Source organism: Balaenoptera physalus, assembly GCF_965194825.1.
Source record: "Balaenoptera physalus genome assembly, chromosome: 2".
Classification (NCBI taxonomy): domain Eukaryota; kingdom Metazoa; phylum Chordata; class Mammalia; order Artiodactyla; family Balaenopteridae; genus Balaenoptera; species Balaenoptera physalus.
In genome coordinates, this window is record NC_138883.1 from 92,583,179 (window position 1) to 92,605,553 (window position 22,375).

A 22,375-nucleotide genomic window follows, 5' to 3' on the forward strand; every position below is an offset into this window, starting at 1 on the left:
GCTAGTCTTTCCTTTCAGCATTGATAGCTGAGTGATTTGGGTTGAAAATATGCATAGATATATTGCAGTTCATTTGCGAATTGAAAGGGCAGATTTTAGAGAGAAAGCTACAAAATGGGCACCTGGATATTGTGACCTGAGGGGTCCCACTCAAGCCAACAATAGAAATGCATGCCTTTGGGCAAATAAGCATCCACCTTTGAAATCCTATGAGAAAGCAGATCTGGAGAAATACTACCAAAATGTGGCTTCTTGGGCATTTTTGCCATCATAAACTTTCCAGTGCCCTCCTTCTTCTTCCTTCACACTAAGGAAGAAAGGTGCTTCTTAATTCCCAACAGCGACCTAGATGGGTGGGAATGGGGGGGTGGGTGAGAGGGAGGTCGAAGAGGGAGGGGATATATGTGTACATATAGCTGATTCACTTCGTTGTGCAGCAGAAACTAACACAACATTGTAAAGCAACTATACCCCAACTTAAAAAAAAAAAAATACTGGCCTTTCTACCTATTGCCTTTGAAAAGCAGACTAGTATAAGGGAGAAAACCACTAGAGTAGGATTTAGGAATGTAGTGTCCAAATCCCAACTCAGTCATATATCAACTCAATCAAGCGATTAAATTATGTGAAACCTTAGATTAAGTCATTAACTTATTAAACCTCAGATTACTCATCTACGTAACAAAGCTAATAATATCAGTTCCATCTGCCTCTCAGGGTGGTGACGTCAGTTCCGGTAGCATGCACATTGTTTTTCTTTCTGCACCTTTCTTCACCCTTATCCACAGGATTTTAGATTTGACCTCAAAGGCAAGTTCTCCTCAACAAGCTAGCAAACCATCATTTACCCTTTAGTTAAAAATAACATAGACATCTGCTTTCTTCTTAAGAGTATGTTGATATCATGGCGTGGAAGGATTGAAAGTGATTGAAAGTTTTAATTCATAGGAGAGATAGAAGTCATTTTGAAATATAAGGTATTACCCAAAGTAAGACTTAAAGGCCCTCTGTGGTTGATTTTCTCTGTTTCCTTCACGCATCTCTCAACAACGTACTCATGACTCTCTAATGTCTGCAGGCCTGGCCCTCTCCTAAGCTTTGGACTTCAACGCATCTGGCCATCTTATAGGCACCTACACAGGTCCCCATCTGAGCTCATCAGTTCCCGTGTGCATTTCCTCCAAACCTTTCTCAGTCCGTGGACATATCACTCTAGCCACTGCCCAAGTCAGAAAACTCAGAGTTATCTTGCATTCCAATGTCTCTCGGCACTCTTATTTCATGATCAACCAGTCCTGTCTTCCTGAACCATCTCTCCAAGCAGCCCCTTTACTCTCTTCTCTTCACTGCCACTTCCCTACTTCAGATTCTCATCATCCCATGCCCAATCTACTGAACTAACCACGTAACCAGATTTCTCCTCCTACTATTTTCCATCCTGCTATCATAGTGCCCTTTCTTAAAAACAACATTCTCCTGCTTTAAAGTATTCAGAGACCCGCCACTGTCTAGAGAGACCATACTTTTTAATATGGCCTTCAAAACACTCAAACCTCCCAGTTCGGCTTTCTCCTGGCCACTCTGCCCCCTCCCAGTCTCATTTATCCTGCACTTTAACCTTCTTGGCTGCCTTCTGTCTTCCCGGAGTGCCTTCTACACTGTCCTAACCCTAGACCTTTGCTCATGCTGTTCCCTGGGTCTATTCCTTCCCTGATGGAAATGTCATCTCATTTGAAAAGACGCACCTGGACTCTATACACCTCCCAACTCTAAGCTTTAACTCTCAAACTTTGGTTCCCCTTCCATGTGGTGCCCACAGCATACCTATACCTTTATTCTTCAACTTACAGCCTGGCACACTTTTTTTTCTCTCTGTTTGTCTTTACACAAGACTCTGAGCTCCCAAATGGCATGGGTTGCTTCTTATTCATCTCCATATATCTAGTGATTGGCCACAAAGCTTGGATTCCATTGAGTATTCAACACATGTGTGAATGACAAATGAGGGGACAATGCATAAAGGGTTCCTGGGCAGCCAAGCTAGCATGGGAGTTCCAGGTGACATGGGCAGTACCAGACAGGGAGAAGAAAGAAGAAATTAGGAAAATACTGATGGCAAACTTGCCTTGAAATTTGTGGAAGAAGCCAAGCACAAATTCAGAGAGAAAATGTCAAAACAGCTCTCTCCCTTTTGTGACTCCCCATGCAAAGTTAAATCCCACAGCAGGTCTTCTCAGCAAGGCACCCTCAATATTTGCCTCTCTAATAGATAATGATACCAGGAAGCTACAAATGGGATTTCTGGAGAGAGACCTGGACCTCAGCCTGCCTGGGAGCTTGCCCCAGGATGAGCCACCTGACTGCCAGGTAAAAATAGAAGAATCTCAACTTCTGTGTTTTCTCACTCTCTTCACAGATCTCCTAGGGCCTATCTCTTTTCATCTTTGCACAGCTTGACACCTCCATTTGGCAAACCACTGCTAGGCATTAGCATCAAACTCCACTGGAGTCACACCTTACTTGCAAAGGCTTGAACGAATTTCTTTGCACTCCCTGTCTCTAGGGCAAATGTTCTAATTCCCTTTGATTGATGGAGAAAGCAGGGAGATTACTGAGGGGCCTGGTCAAGGAGATAGAGGACCAGCTATAAATGTTCATTTAAATATGCTGACAACAAAACCAGGTAAGAGCTGAAAGTGGGTACATTTCTGCTCACAGCTCTTAAGTTCTGCTTCCCTTTTCCTGGGATGTAAGACTCTGTGAAAGGAGAGTTGGTAAGGCCCTCTCAAACAGGCATTGCTCAAGGGCATAGAGCATTTTCTTCTTTTCTAATTATAACCAGAAGAATAGAAAGTCTTGGCTTCAACGCTCCCATCAGGAAAAAATTGTTTCCAGCTTATAGATGAGGCCCCTCGAGTGGCCTGGGAAAGACAACCCAGGCGGCTCTGAGCATCTTCACATACCCGTTCTCTCAAGGCCCCTTCCTGCCCTGCTAGCACACCGCTGGCTGACAGTGATCATTTATACAGTTTCTGGGCACCATCCCAGGGCATTGCACAAGAAAACTCATCACTCTCTCTGTCATGTTGGGTTTCAGAGTTCCAGAAAACTTCACTGTCACTTCTACTTTTCATCATGCATCTATTTTTCATAGATGCCCCCAAACCAAAGAGGCCAAAGAAATATTGATATTGGCCACCAAAGGCTCCTAGAGAAAAGGCAAATCACACGGACCCAGCCTTTAGACTGATTCAGGTTAAACTTGTGAGCAACCTCTCTTCTCTCTCTCTCTTTCTCTCTCTCTCTCTCTCTCTCTTTTCCCCCTGTCTCTCCTCTGGGTCAGACAATTGAGTCTTAACACTGGCCTTTACTGAGATTATTTGTTCTTTTCTATAGGGTTCCAAGCTCAACCCTCAACTCCGGCCAAATCCTCGCTCTCAGCAACCACTGGGACCTTGTTAAACTAGTGTACAGTTCCTTGGATTACTTCCCAGGACCTTTTGAACACACTTTTCTCCCTAGGCCCCCCTCAATCTCTCAAGTCCCTCTTCAGTACTTTCTCTCCTCTCCTCTCTCTTGGCCACACTTAAACGTCAGCTGCTGACTTCCTGGCCACCCACTGTAGCTCATTTTCCTGCATTTATCTCATCCTGTTCCCTGATCCTTTCTTTTAAGCATCTCTCCCACTTCAGGGACTCACTACCTGAGATTGCTATTTCCTCCCTTATTGTCCTCTTGTCTCAATCATTGATGACACATTATATCTATTATCATGTCTAAAACCTTATAGTCAACTGTTTCTATCTACCCAGAGAATCAGAGTATATATGCAATGAATATAGAATTGGAAAAGATGGCAATTTTCATTATAATCTTTTATTATTTTTTAAGGTTTATATTGTACTATTTGATCCTTTGCTGAGATGGCTTAGGAGGGTGTGGAACCAGGGAGCTTACTTAGACTAGAAGCCTGAGAATTATAGTATAGAAAAATCTGTTTTCCATCATATACAGGTATTATTTAATTGATGATTATTAAGTGTTAAATAGGAACAAAACATAGATTTTCTTACAATGTTCAGACTCCATAAGAAAATTTGATGAACCGCATAATGGAATAGGGTTTTGATTTTATTTTGCATGTATTATTTTTTACCATATTTATTGTTTCATTACTGTTTTCTTTTTTTACTCAAGTTTTTTGTTTCCTGGTTCATTGTCTCTCCTCCCTTGTTTTCTTCTTGGCAGATGTGAAGGTTGAGAGAACATTATGAGTGGATTGCGTGACTTACATAACATCTCCTATGGTTTCTGTGACAGGATAGGCACTCAGAATGGGGGGACACTTTAAAAATCCCACAAATTTTCTTTCCATATAAATGTATAATGAAGAAAGAGCAATAGAGAGACTCATACACAAAGAGAACTGTGTACCCAGAGTGTATCTAAGACGTTTCCTTAGAGCTTAATATAGAATATCACCTGCCTTTCAATGAATTGTTTATAGGAAAGCTTCCTCTTGAAGTAGACCTTAAAATTGGTATTATGAGGATAAATAAAATAAAATAAAATAAAACCAAGCATGGTTCAAGAGTGTGTGTCCTGGAAATGTTCAAGGAGTAGACTACTTGTGATGATTTAAAGCATATGTTTTTTCATGAGAAAACTAATACACACTTATTGTAGAGAATGTTGAGATGAAAGAAAGAAAGGAAGGAAGGAAGGAAGAAAGGAAGGAAGAAAGAAAGGAGGAAGAAATTAAGAAAGAAAGAAAGCTAGCATCTTTGTGCATAAATCTTTATCCAAAATTTCAAACTTGTTTTTTTTTAGGATAGATTCCTGAAGGTGAATAAATTGAGCCAGAGTGCTGGAACATCTGTAAGACTCTTGACATATTTTGACAAATTGCTTTTCCGGGAGGTGGTATCAATTTACACTCCCACCAGGAGTGTATGACTGTATCTCACCTCACCTTTGCCAGAATAAGATAATTTTCAAAATCTTTGTTAATTGGATAAGTAAGAAATAGCATTCTTTCTTGGCTATACTTTGTATTACTTTATTTCTAGAGAAGTTGAAGGTTTTTCATTTTTATAAGCTCATTAGAAAATAAGATTTTGTTTAAAAAGAAAATCACGTGCAAATTGAGACTCTTGTTAACCTCTCTTACTGTTTTGCAAGTGTTGATAATAGTTTCAATGGATGATACAAAGGTCCTCCAAATAGAAATGGTAACTGTTAAATAAGCCCATGCTGTTAGAAGTAGAGGCATTAGCAGCTATGTATGCTTACACAACACCCTGTTTTGGAAGGGAACTAAAAGACTGGATTCAATCTCTCCAAGTGTCTTAAATTGGATTCTTCAGAATCAGCCCCTGAGGGTTCATGTGAAAATGATTTATTAAGAACTATTTCCAATAAAAGACAACAAGGCAACAGGGAAGTGGGCCTGGGACAGAAAAGAGGCCAAACAGATGTGAGATATCAAGCAAAGTCGAATGGAAGGTAACTATAGTATAGATGGGCTTGCTCTGGAGCCATACCTCACAGCCACCCAATCAGGGGCCTAAGGAGCTGGAGTATTTATTTATTCCTCCCCATTCTCAGTCATTGTTTAAGGTGCTCAGGGAAAGAACATAGACTTTTCCAGGCACTACTGACTCTCCACCCTCCATGCCTTTAGGCAATGTGGGTTCCAGCAGCCTGAGGGCAGCCCTCTGACAAAGAGATGCAGCAAAGAGATGCTGGCTACCGGAAGTGAAAACACAGGGGAAGGCAGTGGCGCACAAAATGGTAAGAGGGATTTGAGGGTATCAGGGAGGAACACAGGATAGCATCTTCAACCCCAGGCATGCTGGGACTAAATACTGTTATGGAGAATAACTTACTTGACTGCCTTAGGCAAAGTCAATTACAGTTTGTTAAACCTAAATGGACCTATGTTTTCATGCCGATGGTGAGCCATAAAAGGTGGAGAAGAAACAGTAAAGTAAAATCTTGTTCATGTTTGTGTGTGTTGCTTGATGAGTGGGTGGGTAACTTGAAAAAAGAAAACCAGTGGAAGAAGAGTCTAAGAGGATGGAGGGAAAATGTGAAAGAAAAAAGAAAACCGATGGTAAAAAAAGAAGTGGGATCTGAAGGCCACTGATTGGGAAATGAATTAGGAGGCTGGGTGGCCAAAAGCATACCTGGAATGGGAGCCAAATGAGTGGACACAGCCTATATCCCGGTGGCCGTAGCAGGGTTTGGAGTTTCTTGGTAATATTTTCTGTTTGACTTGAAAAGAAAATATAGATATTGACTTAAGAAATTAAATAATGTATATATTTGGAACATTCACAAAAAGATTTGAATATTTTGTGTGTTAAAATGTTAATATTTCATTAGGTTTATGTAAAACATAGATCCCCTAACATGATAAATAACTGGATATAATAAGAGAGAGGGAATTTCCTGGGATTGGCCACTCAATCTCCATTTCACCCTCCTTCTATTTGAATAGATTGGAAATCTAAAAAGCAAACAAACTCTAAGGAACAAAACAAAACACATTTACGTGAACCAAAAACATCTACCAAAACTTTTCAAGCTAGACCCCTGGATGAATGAGTTTCTGCCCAAGAGATGCACTTGTGTGACTTAGAAAACAGAAGTAAGAAACACAGGATCAGCTTCAGGTTGTTGCCATCAGTTAGGAAGATTGTAGTTTATCCGTGGCAATTTCTGGAATTTATTCTCCAGCTTCCTGGATGTTGAGAAACAGTGGTGGTAGCAGCAACTCTCTTGTTTTGAGTCCCTGATATGTGGAAAACATTTTTAGGTGTCCTTTCAAGGTTTTAAGGTGCCCAGACACTGCTGTGGAAAGGGTGTCCTTTCAAGGTTTTAAGGTGCCTAGACACTGCTGTGGAAAGGGTGGCAGCTCTGGGCTCCAAGCAGCATGATCCAACAGGAACCCCAGTCCTGCATTTCTCCAGAAATCATTCCCAAAGGCTCAGACTAGAATCTGCTGCTGCATCCTCCAATGAACCTGTTAGCATCCAATTACCTAAATACCTACTGTTTAAAATACCTGGAGTGGCTTGCTTTTTACCCTGAGCCCTGGCTGACCCAGGAGTGCACACAACGCCCCGGCCCCGCCCTGTGCCATTTTTAAATAATAAAAGGAACAGTGATTCTCTTCCTCTTTCCCTCCCTTCCCTTTTCTCTTTCCTCTCTGCCCCCTCCCTTCACATCCCTTCTCTTTCTAAACACTTCAATCCAAAAGCCATTATAAGCATCCACAGGGTAGGAGGAGTCCTGGTGTGGCATTGTAGCCCATGTAGGGTGAGGAGGGCATCCAATGGGAGGGTGGCGGCAGCGGTGGTCTGGTGTAGGCCATCAAAGCCACAGCAGGATAGGGAGTTTCCTGTGCAGAGGTATCAGAGACTCAGTGAGGTGAGGAAGTCATGCTTTTGGGTGTGTGTGGTGCAGGATGTCAGAGCCTGAAAAGAGTAAGGACACTGTCTATGTGTGTGCATGGCTGGGGCAGGAGGAGCCAGTACTGGTGGTTGGACAGAGTGAGAAGAGCATCTGCAGGGCGGCAGCATTAGCGGTGGCCTGATAAGGGGTTGTTGGATGCTGAGACAGAGGAGGACATCTGTGTGAGTGAGGGGTGTGTGAGGGGGAAGAGGTGGGTACAGCCCAGCATGTGGAGTCAGAGCCTGAATGGGATAAAGAAGGCATCCACGCAGCAGAGGTGAATTAATCCAGCAGCAACAGGGTGTTAGATACAGACAGGGGGATTGAGCAAATAACTAAATATTTTAAAGATGATAGGAGCAAGATTTCTCATTGTCAGAGAAGGTAGTTGCAAATATGAAAAGAGAAAAAAATTAGAATGGACCCGATGGTGTTAGATTGGAATTGGAGATATTGATGTGAAATCATAGTTTTTGATAGATATATATACACATTGGGTGTAAATGTGTGACATGCACGTATTCTCTAGCTCTATTCACAAAGAGAGTCTGAGAGCAGTGACGGCCCAATAGCAATAAACACAGCAGATGTCTAGATCTTGGAAACTAAATGCCGTTCTCCACTCAAAAGGATCCCTGAAGAAGCCCCAGAAATGGGACAGAGAAAGTATAAGTAATCCTGGAACACTGCATTGTGCCAGAAAGTAGTGATGTGCCCGATGAATGATGGGGACATATCAAAGGACACAGAACATAGCCTGAGGGGCTCCCATTGAACAAAGCTAGGACAATTTGAGCATCTAAATAAATTATGATTATAATGGAATATAAACCGCTGAATACAAGAGGCATCTATGAGTCCATGCTGATATCAATAAGCCAATGAATAGGTTGAAAGTTTGATGAAGAGTAGAAATCAAGGCTCAAAGTAACTTCCTAAGAAACACTTATTAAATACAAAGGAAAAAGGTAAATTTACAGTGGAGAAGCTGGCAGACACTGGAATTGGCAGACAACCAATCAGCTGATTGTCACTTGACAATCAGTAATGTGGTGTTAAATCATGTTGCTACCTAATTGAAATCATGTGCCACCTAATAAGATGCAGTGAAAAGAACATAGCATCACTTTGTTGTCATTCCCGCCAAAACCAAAGACGCATAATCGGAATCTAATCATACAGAATCATCTAACAACCCCAAGTTGAGGGCCAGTCTACAAAATAACTGGTCTGTAATTTTTAAATGTCCAGGTTATCAAAGACTGAACAGATTTTTCAAATTAAAGAACACTAATGACACATGATAACTAAATGCAACTTGTGATTTCAGGCTGGTTTATTTTGCTTTAAAGGACATTACTGTGACAGCAGGTGAGACTGGAATGGATCTGAGAATAAGATGGTGCTAGGTATCAATGTTACTTTCCTTTTTTTTTTTACTTTCCTGGTTTTGATGGTTGTATCGAGTCATATAGGAGAAGGTCCTTGTTGGTAAGAATTAGATACTAAAGCATTCAGGAGTGATGGGGCATCATGTTAACAAGTTACTCTTCAGTGGTTCAGAAAAAAACATTCTTGTGCTGTTCTTGAACTTTTTCTGAACATCCGAGATTGTGTCACACATATACAAAAATAAACAAACAAGCAAACCCCAGTTGTTTAGAGTATCATGATCTAGACTCTCAAAGAAGGAAAGGTACCAAGGGAGGCACAGGGTCACAGAGGCACAGAGAAATAAAGAGAAGAATTTCTTCATCCTTGGGTAATGGCAGTGAAGTGGCCAGAGGCCAACATGGAGGCCTCCATTCAGGGGGTCTCAGTAGGGGTCTCTGAAAGGATAATACAGCACGGAACTGGACAGCACGTGGGGCTAGGATTTACTCCTGCTTAGACCGCCTGAGTCTGACTCTGGTGGGGGCGTCAGCGAGTGTTTTAATCACTAAACCAAGGTCCTGTCGTCATCACTCATCACATCCCAGTACATCTGAGAAGAGCTCCCCCATCCTTGTCATCTTGGGCAGTGCCACGTGCAGTGCAGACCCCACAGAGTCCACTTTCAGCCTTGACTCATGGTGGGCAACGCAGGTCTAACACCTGCTGAGAAGGAGCCTCCATCATTCTTATTCGACTCATTCGTTCTTTGCTCATGACCTTCACTGCAAAATTTTTTGTCTTGTTCTGGTTCACATTCTGCCTCGTCCCTGTGGCTCTGGACCTCTTGCCACTCCTGCCTGCAGCCTTAGTCTCTGTCTTTGCTGTATTTCTGTTCCTGATTGCTCTAGGAACAAACCTGGTTATCAGTCACATGCTAGGCAAAGAGATTGGCCTTCCTCTTTGAATGCCTCTTCCTGTTGAGGGAAACCAGAGCAAGTGTCTCTGCTGGAAGGGGTCCAAGAGATCCTTTAGCCCAATTCCATCATTTCACAGATGAGGAGACCGAGGCCTAGAGAGGCTACCTGATGTACCGGTGGTGACAGAGCCAGGAGCAAAGCCCAGGTTTTTAGGCTCTTGGGTCAGTGTACAGACTACATGTTATATTGGGGTGGAGATGGTGGTGGCAGAATTTAAAAAATAAAAGTGGAAAAATAGAAAAGGGCCTCTTAAAGGAGGCAGAGAATTCAAATCCAAAGCTTGTCAGTTTGATCTAGAAATGAATAAGGAGTCACTACCAGAGGGATGATGTATTTGAGATGGATTATGGCATTGATTTAACACAGGGTTTCTCAACAGTGGTATTACTGATACCTGGGACTGGATAATTCTTTGTTGTGAGGGCTGCCTAGTGCACTGTAGGATGTTTAGCTGCATCCCTGGCCTCTACCCATTAGATGCAGTAGCACCTTCCCAGTGTTGACTATCAAAAATGTCTCCAACATTGCCAAATATCCGCTGGGGTAAAAAATCGCCCCTCGTTGAGAACCACTGGTTTAATGCATGGATTGGAACCAAGATGCACTGGAGAAAGGAAGCCAGTAGGAGGTTACTAGAGTTTCAGTTCACTGAGGTGGTGCAACCAATGGTTTCAGATGTCTGCTTCAGGAGGCAGACCGCCTGCTTTACATAAAGACTAAACACCAGCTATGTGGCCGCCCCTGGGCTCGCTAACATGGCAGTGATAATAATACCTATCTTTTAGGGTTGTCATGAAAGTGTATCTAAAAAACACTGATAGCAGGGCTGGCAAATAGGTAGATGTTTGATGTGTGAAGAGAAATGGAGGGAAAACGAGTAAGCCTTGACTGAGTTTGTGACCCAAGAGCCAAGCCCTGCAGTGATGTCAGGGTGATGCCCCCCCACCCCCCAGGGTATTGCATCAGGTGCTGTGAGCAACACATCTAGACCATTCTAAGTGGTCTATTGACTAATGTATTTGCTCTATAAGGATTTGACGACTGATTGGTAAATTAGACTTGCGGGCATTTTAGTTTCTACTGAAAGGCTGACAGGTCAAATTTTAGCAAACTTCATGTTGTATGGAAATAGATGAACCAAAGGAAAGAAATCAAGTCAGATGTCTCATCTTTGTTTCAAACACGAAAATAGGTATGGAGGTGCATATTTATTTCAAGTGAGGAGAAAAATCACAACAAATGCCTGGAGCCCTGGCAATTCAGGACCCGTTCTTCTGTGATCTCTTCAGGCAATTTGCCAGAAAGGCTTACACAGAAACGGTTCCTAGTGCCACCTGCCTTCCACTCACCACCTGGAACACTCTGCAATTCCCGCAACTCCCCGCATTCACGGGAGCCTTGAAGCTTCAGCTTTCTTGACCCCGTAGTAAATCTACCCCTCATTACAGTATGCAAATCCCAGATGAGTGTGCAATAATGTTATGACAGCACTCTGTGCCCTTGTTCTGGGTCTTCTGGAAATATTTTGTGGGAATGAAAAAAATCCCCCTGTGGTAACCACAGCGTGACTGAGCTCCAGTGGCCTCTAACATACCACTGGTGCACATGAGAACACTCCAGCGACGGACATGTGAACAGGTTTTACTGGGCTGCTGCTTGCTCTCCACATTTGTATTGTTTCCTCTGCCAGAGATATGCACTTATTTTATTTTCCCAGCCTGAAGATTTATGATTCTCCCACCAAGAGGCCCCTCTCCCTCTTGCAGCATTCTTTTAAATAATAATAGTAATAATCCCCTACATTTATAACACTTTATATTTCCAATGCAGTTTCACATATATTAACCCACTTGCAGTATTATTTTTGCCTCAGAAATGGCTATCAGCCTTCTATAGAATTTCTAATTTCATTCTAAAACACCGCGATCCTTTCGTTTTGCTCTTTTAGCGACGTTACATGTTGTTCAGTTTGCAAGGTTCAATCTTAATTAAACCAAGTTCAGGATCCAAGCGGAAATGACTAGCAGTGAGGGGCAGATTACTAACGCCCTATGGCACATTCACTCTAAATTTAGACGCTACCCTTAGAGTCTTCCAAATGGAATCACAACCTTATAATTAATATTTCCTGTCCTCCCTCCCTGCGTGAGATTGTCTGTCCCAGTGGCATTTCACAGTATTTGCAAGTATTTATTCTTTACAGAGTGTATGTTACCAAATGTGAACTGAGAATAGCAAGACCACGCTTTTCATTTTTCCTGAAGAGACTGTGAAAAACTAAAAGCCAAACCATTACTGTATAATTGTATGTAAATATATGGATTCTCCCCCCGCCAAAGTCCCTAGTTTAAAAAACCTTATTTTTAAAGTTAAAATATGTTGATGTGTGTGAATCCGAATTCTAGTATAGCAATATGTGTGCATGGGAACACACTAGTGTGTGTAGAGTGAAGTTTTAAAGCACCATGAAATTTTGTAGAAGATCAGTGTGCAAGGTAATGTCTGTTTTGTTTGACAGCAATATATCAATATGCATGAAGACCTAATACCAGAATAAAATTTACTAACAATTTGTAGCTTTTCCAAGTTTTCTCCGACCAGATTTAAAGACACAGAAGAAAAAAAAACCTCAATTTCAAAAAAATCAAGGTTCAGTGTCAGGTGCCAGGAATTCCATATTCTGCTATGTGACAAATGGCTAATGTCTAAGAGGGAAGTGAGAGGAAGTAAAAGAGGGGGAGAGAAAAAGACAGCAACCGCCTAGGCTGAAAGTGAGCAATGCTGCTTAAGGCTGGTGGGCATGTTCTCGTGTGTGACCCTGATAAAAGTGTGTTTTATAGCTGACTTCAATGGGATAATTAAGTGCTCAGATGTGCCCATCCATATTTGCCAATTGAAGGTATATTTGATAATTGGCTTTAATAATAAGTTTGCATAATAGTAACCAAGAGAAGAATTTGGCTAGCTGTGGATTTTTTCCTGTGAAAACCACGTTTTGGATGAACTAACAACAGCTGAAATTGTGATGAATCTAGAGCTCTAGCAGAAGCCCAAAGCTACTCAGTCCATCTGTAGTTAAATTATCTAGTTCCTGGTCAATAGCAGGCGACATGAAGCCATCGTTAAATGAACCACATACCCTAATATCATACTTGGAGAGGTTTATGGCCATTTGAGATGAGATAGCCATCTCTGTGACTGGCATGTCTCCAACTATCTATGCATCAAAGACTTATGCATATCTATCCCAGTCATTTGCTATTCCTAGTGTGGCTATGCCTTACAGAATTATGAACACCTGTAGCCCTCTCATATTAGGTCAATACACATCACCTGCTGGTTAATAGCTTCCCAAAGAGGCTCTTGATGTCCCAGGAGACTAGCAGTGCTCTCATCATTGGGAGGCTTGTTGGAAATGCAGTCTTGAGCCCCATCTCAGACCTCCTGCATCAGAATGTGCATTTTAACGAGATTCCCAGGTGATTCAAATGCACTTTAACATTTGAAAACCATTGCTTTACACAGTCTTTCGCACCTTCCTTTGGTCATTATCTTTTAAATCTGTATCAGGGCAAAGAACTCTAAACAGATCCTCCTGTCACCGCTCTTACCCCACTTCATGAATGCCTTCGTGCAGCTGCCAAGGCACAACTCGAATGATACAGGAAGTGCACTTCCAATCTCCCCAAGCCTTCCTGTGGCTTTCAGAATTAAGCCCGGACTACTCAGCCCTTTCTGGTCTATTCCCATCTACATTTCCAGCTGCGTTTCTTAACATTTCCATGGGATGTGAGAGTGACTTGGGCAAGCATAGAGGTGGCTACTCTAAATTAGAAGGTCCAAGAAGTCTTCTGGAGGAGGAGATGGTTGAACTGAGACCCAGATGACAAGAGCTCATGATGCCCAGAACCTGCCTCCTTCTTTTTGCACAATCCATTTCCTGCACCTGGAGGAAATGTGCTTACCTTACTCTGCTTCCTGCCTCAATTTTACATGCATTCTCCCAGATTCAACTGAAATGTCATTCCTTTCTGGAGAGTCTTTTCTGAGCAGCCCTGGTTCACATTTGGGTTTGTTCCCTTGCTTTGGACTTACATATATGTCAGGCTAAAATGGCACTGTGAGGGTCTGAGTCGCTGGAAGCAGACACTGATGCAGAGTTTGGGTTACAAGATAGTTATTCAGGGTCAACATTTGTGAATAGAGGATGAAGGAAGCAGGACTGGTCTATGAACACAGTCTGAGGAGTTATGTAATGGAAGAAATATGGACTGAAGTCATGCAGATTTGGGGCCAATCAAAATCTCATGCAAGCTGAAGGTCTGGGGAAGCAGAGAAACTTCTCAGTCTGCAAAGAGAATAGAGAAGTCAAAGTCCATGGGGTCCACTTAGAGACAAACAAGCTGCCTCAGTTCTTGACCTACACCCTTTCATCCCTGAGACCGTCTACTGTCAATGAAGTTGCCTGCTTGGTTTAGCCTATCTTGAGTGGAGTTCTGTTTGGTGCAATGAAAGGATCCCTGGCTAAGGTATTAAATGACATGAATATACACCCACAGGAAAGTAGTTCTAGAGTGAATTTCTAAGCCTCTTCCATCCACAGCTGGCCACCCAGGTCCAGCTACAAGTGATCCAGATGTGGAATGCCTCCAGAAGACAAGGGTCAAAGTACTGTTAGCCTGGAAAATTCACTTGGGTCTGCTGCTTTTTTATAAAGCTACCAGGGGATTGTGAAACTCTAAGCCTTAGTGTACACTTGCATATGGGAACATCCTGATTCATTTTGAACGTCTGGAGAGAGAATCAAGGTTGTAAGGTTGAAGGGTAACAAGAGAGTAGTAGACCAGTTGTCTTCTTCAAATTATGTTACAAGGCTTGTGAGTGCTTGCTGTGTATTGTATAAAAGAGGGATTTCCATGCCAGCAGATCTGGCCAAGCCTGATGTCATTGACTAGCAAGCATGACCAGTACTGCTGCAGAAAAAGATGATGAAAATGTGACTGCTGGTATTAGCTGGGATTTTCCCAGCAAAAGTCGAGGTGAATCCACCTGGAATTGCCTTGATCAGGGAAATTGGGCTATTCTTTGGCATATCTACTCTACTTCTACAGTTTCTATAGACTTTTTGTTCACTGATACAACTCTATTCACCTTGCCTTCACACATATGGGTGTTCGGTGTTTGCTGGTGAGCATTTAAGATGATGTTTATATATTCTGGTTTTGCACAGATGTGTCTAGGGATTTAAAACTTGGGGATTTCATTATGCCTGTCTTAATGACTAGATATTTATTGACTAGATTAATTAACACATTGTATATTCTTAGGCAAAAACATCTCCATTGTCAATGATATAATAGTTTCATGGGAGACATTGGAGTCATTCATTAAGGTACATCTTTACCCTTCTGGAACACAAAAATGATTCTAAGCAATTATCCCTGGGAAATCACACTAAATTACATACATCAAAAGACTTAGGGGGAAATCGTGAATAGTTCATTTCTGTGTAATTCCTAAAATCTTAGCAGCATGCATGGAGGGTGATGATATTGGCTAACTCAAAGCCCTCACCTCTGACAGTAGTGGAACACGTCAACAAAACTGTACTTTAGGAGATGAAAAGAAAACAGAAACCATTAGGACCATAATTATGGGCGTCAGCAAAAGAGAGATCCAGCTGGACTTTAACAATAGATTTCAACTCATACCTGTTTAATTTCCATCTGAGTTCATTATCCATCAAATAGAGTCTTCTCCGCATCTCATAAAATTCTCAAATCTTTCCCTTAGAGAGAGGGAGCCAATATCATTTCTGACCTATTGACTGACAGATATCCACCCCAGGCTGACCATAGTTCATTAAAAACAATACGTGTGTTTTTCTTTATGTCATCACTTTATTGAACCTCACATGTTCATTGCTAGTTCTGAGGCTAAAAGGTTAAATTACTGATATTGCAGAAGTTATCTAACTTTTCTGAAAGTTATTCTTCATGACCTCAAGTTTGGCTCTTTGAGGTAAACCTCAGGCCTGGGCATTTTTAGCACATTCTGCTTCTGAGAAGCAGACTGCTAAAACTGTTGCTCGCAAAACATCACACTCAGAGGGCTTATCGCCACCCCCCACTTCAACTGTTGCCAATAGGCAGGTTTTAATGTGTCAGCTCACAAAGCTCTCAGGAAGCTGCTGTCGCTTTTCATTTTTGTCCCTGTGAAGTTAGTGGATGTGCCCAGCATTGTCTGCCCCTTGTGGTGTGGGCCGTGAACTTTACATAAGCTAGCATGATACATGTGGGCAAACTGTCTAAGCAATTTGGGGAATTAAAACTATACATTTATATACCGCGGATGGGCCTTTCCCAAGGGCTTCTAGGATGGAATTCCCCTGATTCCATCCTAGATCATGGCCTTGAATCTTCTCCCCTCTGCCTCTTCCTTTAGGCTGAGGTTGGTGCATGGGCACAATGAAACAGCATCTAAGAAAAAGGTGATGATTTCTGCTCAAAGATGTACTAAACAATTGTTAAACCTCATTATGTAAATGTATTACCCTAATACACTGATTCTTCTCTTGTTCAACAGAGCCCTTAGACACTGGACAGCCCACAACAAACTCAGAATATTAACAAGAATTCTTTTTCCTACTCTGTGACTGATGTACAAAGATCTAGCTAAGGCCATTTCAGAGATTCAGGTCTAAGGCAAATTATATTGTGTTTTCTTCCAAAATTTTTATTTAAGCAATATTAGGCTAAAACTGGCTAAACTTCAAGCTTGAAATGTAAAAAGAGTAGCATAAAGACAACCTACAGACTCAAAGCAAGTGTGACAATGGGGCAGGACAGACTCAGGTTACTCAACATGTTGCTTTAGGTTTTATGGGGAACAATGGAAGGGAGGTTCCAGGAGGACTGATAAAACTCAAGAGTATTTGGCATCAGCTGTGGAGCCGCCACCTCTTCCCTCGCCTGCACCCTCTCTAAGTCACTGCCAGGTACTAAGCAGGACTCCCGAAAAGAAGGGGCAGAGCAAGGAAGGTCAGAACATAATGTGTGCGGAGTCTCAGGTTGGCCTTGAAAGCAAGTGAAGTTCATCTTAGTAGAGAGGAATGGAGAGGCCATTCTTGTCCAGAGGGATCACAACACATGGGACTCACAGGGTCACAAGTGTGTTGAGTGGAGAGACTAGAGGTCAGGTGGGCACAGGTGACAAAGGAGGCTGGGCTGGTGGTGCTGCCGCCATCTTGTTTTCTCTGCGTCTGGGTTCCTATTGTCTCACATCTGAACCACTGATTCCCCCACTTGTAGTCTCCGTCTTGGTCCTGTTCTCTGCCAGTCCTCCAGGAGACTGAAAGGGTGTCCACAGCCATACCCTCTTTCTCTACCAGGAGTTGCACACTCCGATTTACGTCACCGTTATGGACCTGGCCCAGCCACACCTGCAGGACTGCTGACATTGCTCTTCATCCACTAATCAGATGCAGACTAATTGGTGCCCCTGGAGCTATGCCTGCAATCAGATTTCCCCAGATGACGGCTTACTTCCTGCCAGCTCCCAGCCCTTCTAGGTCTAGAGTCCTACTATTTCCAGGCCCCAGGGCTTGGGGCTTTATGGCTCTGCCTTACTCTTGATGACCTTTCCTCCTATGTGGGATGGGAAGTTTTACCCCTGACCCCAGCCCAGTGGTTGAGATTTCACTCCCCCAGAAAGAGCTTTTCAGGATGATTATCTGTCTCCCTCATGCTCTGCTTTCTGGAGTTTGGGCCAATGTCCCTTGCTGGCCTGATTGGGAGCCCCAGTTGGAAGCCAACTGTCATTTGAATCATGACTAAGATTGATGTTGATTTAAACACTGTTTAAAAGAGCTTAGCACTGTTCTTTACCTGTTCTTCCTGGTCCAGGAGTCAGCCTCTGCATCCTCATTATTTTCCCACCACTCATTATGACCTGGTAGCTTGTTATCCTGCTTCTTGGAGAAACACCATGCATTGTACTTAATTACAATTTAATCTATTATCAAGACATGCTGGGAACTTCCCTGGTGGCTCAGTGGTTAAGAATTCACCTGCCAATACAGGGAACATGGGTTCGAGCCCTGTTCCAGGAAGATCCCACATGCCGTGGAGCAGCTAAGCTTGTGCGCCACAACTACTGAGCCTGTGCTCTAGAGCCCATGAGCCCCAACTACTGAGCTCATGTGCCACAACTACTGAAGCCTGTGCGCCTAGAGCCCATGCTTCGCAACAAGAGAAGCCACTGCAATGAGAAGCCCATGCACCGCAACAGAGTAGCCCCCGCTAGCTGCAACTAGAGAAAGCCTGTGCGCAGCAATGAAGACCCAATGCAGCCAAAATAAATAAATAAATAAATAAATAAATAATAAAACTGCCCCTGCCCAAGCTCCAGTCCAGTCTAACTAAATCAGAGTTTCTAGGGGTGGGGCTTGAGCATCAGTGTTAAAAAAAAAAAAAAAAAAAAAAGACATGCTGTGTACATAGGAACGACACTAGTGGACAACCTCAACTGATAGCCTGTGATGTTAAGGTCTGATTTTTTTATGTAATAATAATAACAGCAGTTAACACTAGTATAATACAGTACTTTAGATATATACTCATTTGGTCCTCACAATAATCCCATGGTGAGTAGTACTGTAATCTCCATTTTATAAGGAGGGAAGCCAAGTCACAGAGAGGGTAACTGACTTGCTCAAGTTTACACAGCTGGTGAGCAGTATGCCTGAGATTGAATCCCAGACACCCTGACCCCTGTGCCTGCATGCTTCACCATCATGCCATGCTACCTCTCTGAAGCAGGAGGCCACTTTAGGTTCACAGTATAATCAGTGGTCAACTTCTGGGATACTTTTGGAACTGCTTACATAAAATATTTCTGCTCAAAGAGAATTCCTGCTAACTAAAGCTAATTTAGGCTTGCACTCTGCCAACACATGTACATACACGCAAACACACACACACGCACACACACAATCTGACGCAGACGAGTACTTACCCCTCAGTGTACAAATTGTCAACTTAGGCAAGAGTTTTAGAGTAAAAATCAAACATAAAATATATAAAGGGATTATCACAGTGCCCGGTATATTGTAAACATTTGATAATGTTATTTTGTAATTATTATTATTAATAATGCATATGTCAGTATTATGAATTCATTTGCAGTCTCTATACTACTGTCATAGATACCATAGCTTACTATGAAAAGAAACAGGAGAAATGTAAAATGCTGCTTCTCCCACTGTGCTCCCTTGCCTTTGGATGTTCCTTTAAAATGCATTACTTGACAATTTCTCTATATGTAAAATGGATGCTAAAATTTTGTCTCTTTCAACATCACAATAATGTTGGGAGGTAAAATAAAATAATTTGCAAAGTAAAGCCCTTGAAATAGACTATTTTAATGAAACACTTGGAGAGTTCCTTAAAAGTCAGATTATATTTTATACTACCCCTATACACTCCCTAGAAATATACCATTTTGAAGTAGCTTTTATTAACAAGAAATAGCATGTCCAGTTAAGGACACAACATTATTTTCAAGTACATAAGAATGGGAACTTCTCCCTCTCTCTCTCTCTGGTCTATATATCTACCCAGCTTCATGATGGACTTGTACAACCACCCAGGGTCTCACACTTGGAAGATCTCCGTGCTTGCTCTGCAGTCACTGTTTTGAAATTCTTTATAATTTATGAAGCAGGGTGTGTGCATTTTTCACTGTGCACTAGAAATTTGCCCTACAAATTACGTAGCACCTATCATTAGTCTGTAATGGGACCTCCTTACAAGGTAGAGTTGATTCACTTGGGGAGCAACTTCTCAGGGTCTAGTAACTCCCCACAGGGGGTTAAGCTAAACTTAGAACAGAGGAGAATTAAGCGCATATTTCCAGTAAAGATTATTTCCTTTATTATTACCACATTAGACACACATCCTGGCAAAGTGACTTGGTGAAAAACTAAGTGAGGTTAGTGGGGGAAAAAAAAAACTGATCAGTGTCAGAAATACCTGCCCCAACCAGGGAGGAGGGAGTTAATACTGAGGTCACCCCCATTTCTAGGATCTTGGATACTAAGAAGCGTCTCCCATGCTCAGCTGCCCATGCTGTAAGATGAAAGCTGATCACGCTGGGGGCTGAGCTTCTCTGCGTCTCTCGTCCTGAGCGGGGGCTGCACACCCTCCTTCAGCCAACTTTCACCTCAAGCGTAGAGCTGCTCTTGTTTCAGAGTCAGTCATTTCCTAAAACAACTTTATTACGATATAATTCATATACTGTAAAATCTAACGTCTACAATTCAATGCTTTTTTTTTTTCAGTATATTCACAGAGTTGTGCAATCATCACCATAGTCACTTTTTCAACACCCCTGCAAGAAATCCCATACCCATTAGCAGTCATTCTCCATTCCTCCCCCACCCCTCACTCAGCCCCTGGCAACCACTGATCTACTTTCTGTCTCTATGAGTTTGTCTATTACAGATATTTCACATAAATGGAATCATACAATATTTGTCCTTTAGTGTCTGGCTTATTTTACTTAGCATAATGTTTTTAAGGGTCATCCACTTCATAGTATGCATCAGGACTTCATTTCTTTTTATGGCTAAATAACATTCCATTGTATGGACGTACCTCATTTATTTATCCATTCATCAGTTGATGGACATTTGGGTTGTGTTCATTTGGGGGCTGTTATGAATAACGCCACTATGAACATTCAAGCACAAGGTTTTGTGTGGCTCTGTGTTTTCATTTGTCTTGATATATACCTAGGAGTGGAATTGAGGGGTCATGTGGTAAAGCCAGTCATTTTTCTACATACCTACAAAAAGGAGACCCTGCTCTCAGCATCACTAAAACCAGACTAGATATTGAATATGAAAATCCCTAAGGCTCCAAATTAGATAGCAGTGAAATCTTTCATATTTGGGTTCAAAACTTGGAGTCAGATTTGCTGAAACAGCCATGGCATCAATGGCTCTCTAATTAAGTAAACAAGACCCAGAAAAGGTTAACATCCCTCTGCCCTCCAGCACAGAGTAGATAATCCAGGATTTTTGCTCTACTTCTGCCAAAAATAAAATTGCATTTGGCATCTGTTTAGCATCACACTCTCTCCGGAGGCACTTTGGGAGATCTTGCCTGGGACATATTTGTAGAAAAATGGCCCAAAAATTAGCCGCGTCTCTGTGTGTGCGCCTAGGACAGATTTGGGAGGGAGAGTTTTGGGAGATGCTGTGGTCTAAGTGTATCTCTGCCCCCTATTCATGTGTTGAAATGTACTGCAAGGTGGCGGTATTAGTAGGTGGGGCCTTTGGGAGGTGACTAGATCGTGAAGACAGAACCCTCATGAATGGAATTAGTGTTCTCATAAGAGATGCTCTAGAAAGCTGTCTGGCCCCTCTTTCACCATGTGGGGCTACAGGGAGGTCTGTGACCTAGACCAGGACCCTCACCCAACCCTGCAGCACCTGACTTAGATTTCCAGCCTCCAGAATTGTGAGAAATAAAATGTCTGTTTTTTTATGAGCCACCCAGTTTATGGTATTTTGTTATAGTATCCTGCCTGAGCAGACTCAGACAGGAGGGGGTGTCAATTTGAGGGAAGAAATTATAAAAAATAATGTGGGGCTTCCCTGGTGGCGCAGTGGTTGAGAATCTGCCTGCCAATGCAGGGGACACGGGTTCGAGCCCTGGTCTGGGAAGATCCCACATGCCGCGGAGCAACTGGGCCCGTGAGCCACAACTACTGAGCCTGCGCGTCTGGAGCCTGTGCTCCGCAACAAGAGAGGCCCACGATAGTGAGAGGTCAGCGCACCGCGATGAAGAGTGGCCCCCGCTCGCCGCAACTAGAGAAAGCCCTCGCACAGAAACGAAGACCCAACACAGCCATAAATAAAATAATAAATAAATAAATAAATAAATTTTAAAAAATAATAATGTGAATACTGCCACGGTAGTGTTGTCAGACTCTGAAGTGCTCGTGAATTGCTCGAGTGTCTGATTCTGATTGAGCAGGTCTAAGAAAGAGGCTTTGAGGCTGCGCTTCGAGCAGGTTCCTCGTTGCTGCCCCTGCTGCCTGTCTGCTGACTCACACACTGAGTAGTAACAAGGCTCCCCCGGACTCTGTGGCGGCAGCAGGACGTGCTCGGTGACGTGGCTCCCTAGAGTCTGAGCGTCTCATGGACCCCAATGTGCTGCCCCGAATTTGACTCCTGTGTGGTTTTCTAGGTGAAAGCAAGCTTGTTAGGACCAAATATCCCACACCTAATAACCTGAGGGGAGAGAGGGGAAGACAGGAGCACCACAAGCCCGGTTCTCCTCCCGGAGAATCAGGGAACCACATCTGATTTTTCAATTCAATGAAGCTCAACAAGCTTGATTAAAAGTAGCAACTTATTTGAAAGCACAGCAGCTTCATGGTGCAGAGAAAGGCCAGGATCAGACCAGAAATGAAGAATAATTGAAAATGAAATTCGAAGTTGTACTGTATTCTCCTGAAAAACGTTAAAGGGGGGAAATAATTTAAAAGCCACGGGGGGG

At 42.6% G+C, this 22,375-nt stretch overlaps 1 protein-coding gene across 6 annotated transcripts in view; it reads left to right on the forward strand.

Annotated features, from left to right (window-relative positions):
* The window catches only part of LOC309654658 (uncharacterized protein), a 135,761-nt gene extending 117,898 nt beyond the window's left edge, over positions 1 to 17,863 (forward strand). For 4 of the 6 annotated variants that reach the window (XR_014260380.1, XR_014260381.1, XR_014260382.1 and 1 more), the window contains one exon: positions 2,270 to 5,669. Coding sequence is in view for 1 of the 6 variants with exons in the window: in XM_082449022.1 (XP_082305148.1) it covers positions 5,684 to 5,834 (151 nt within the window). In the remaining 5 variants the exon portion in view is untranslated. The other 2 variants (XR_014260383.1, XM_082449022.1) reach the window with 2 other exon arrangements.
* The last annotated feature ends 4,512 nt before the right edge of the window (positions 17,864 to 22,375 follow it).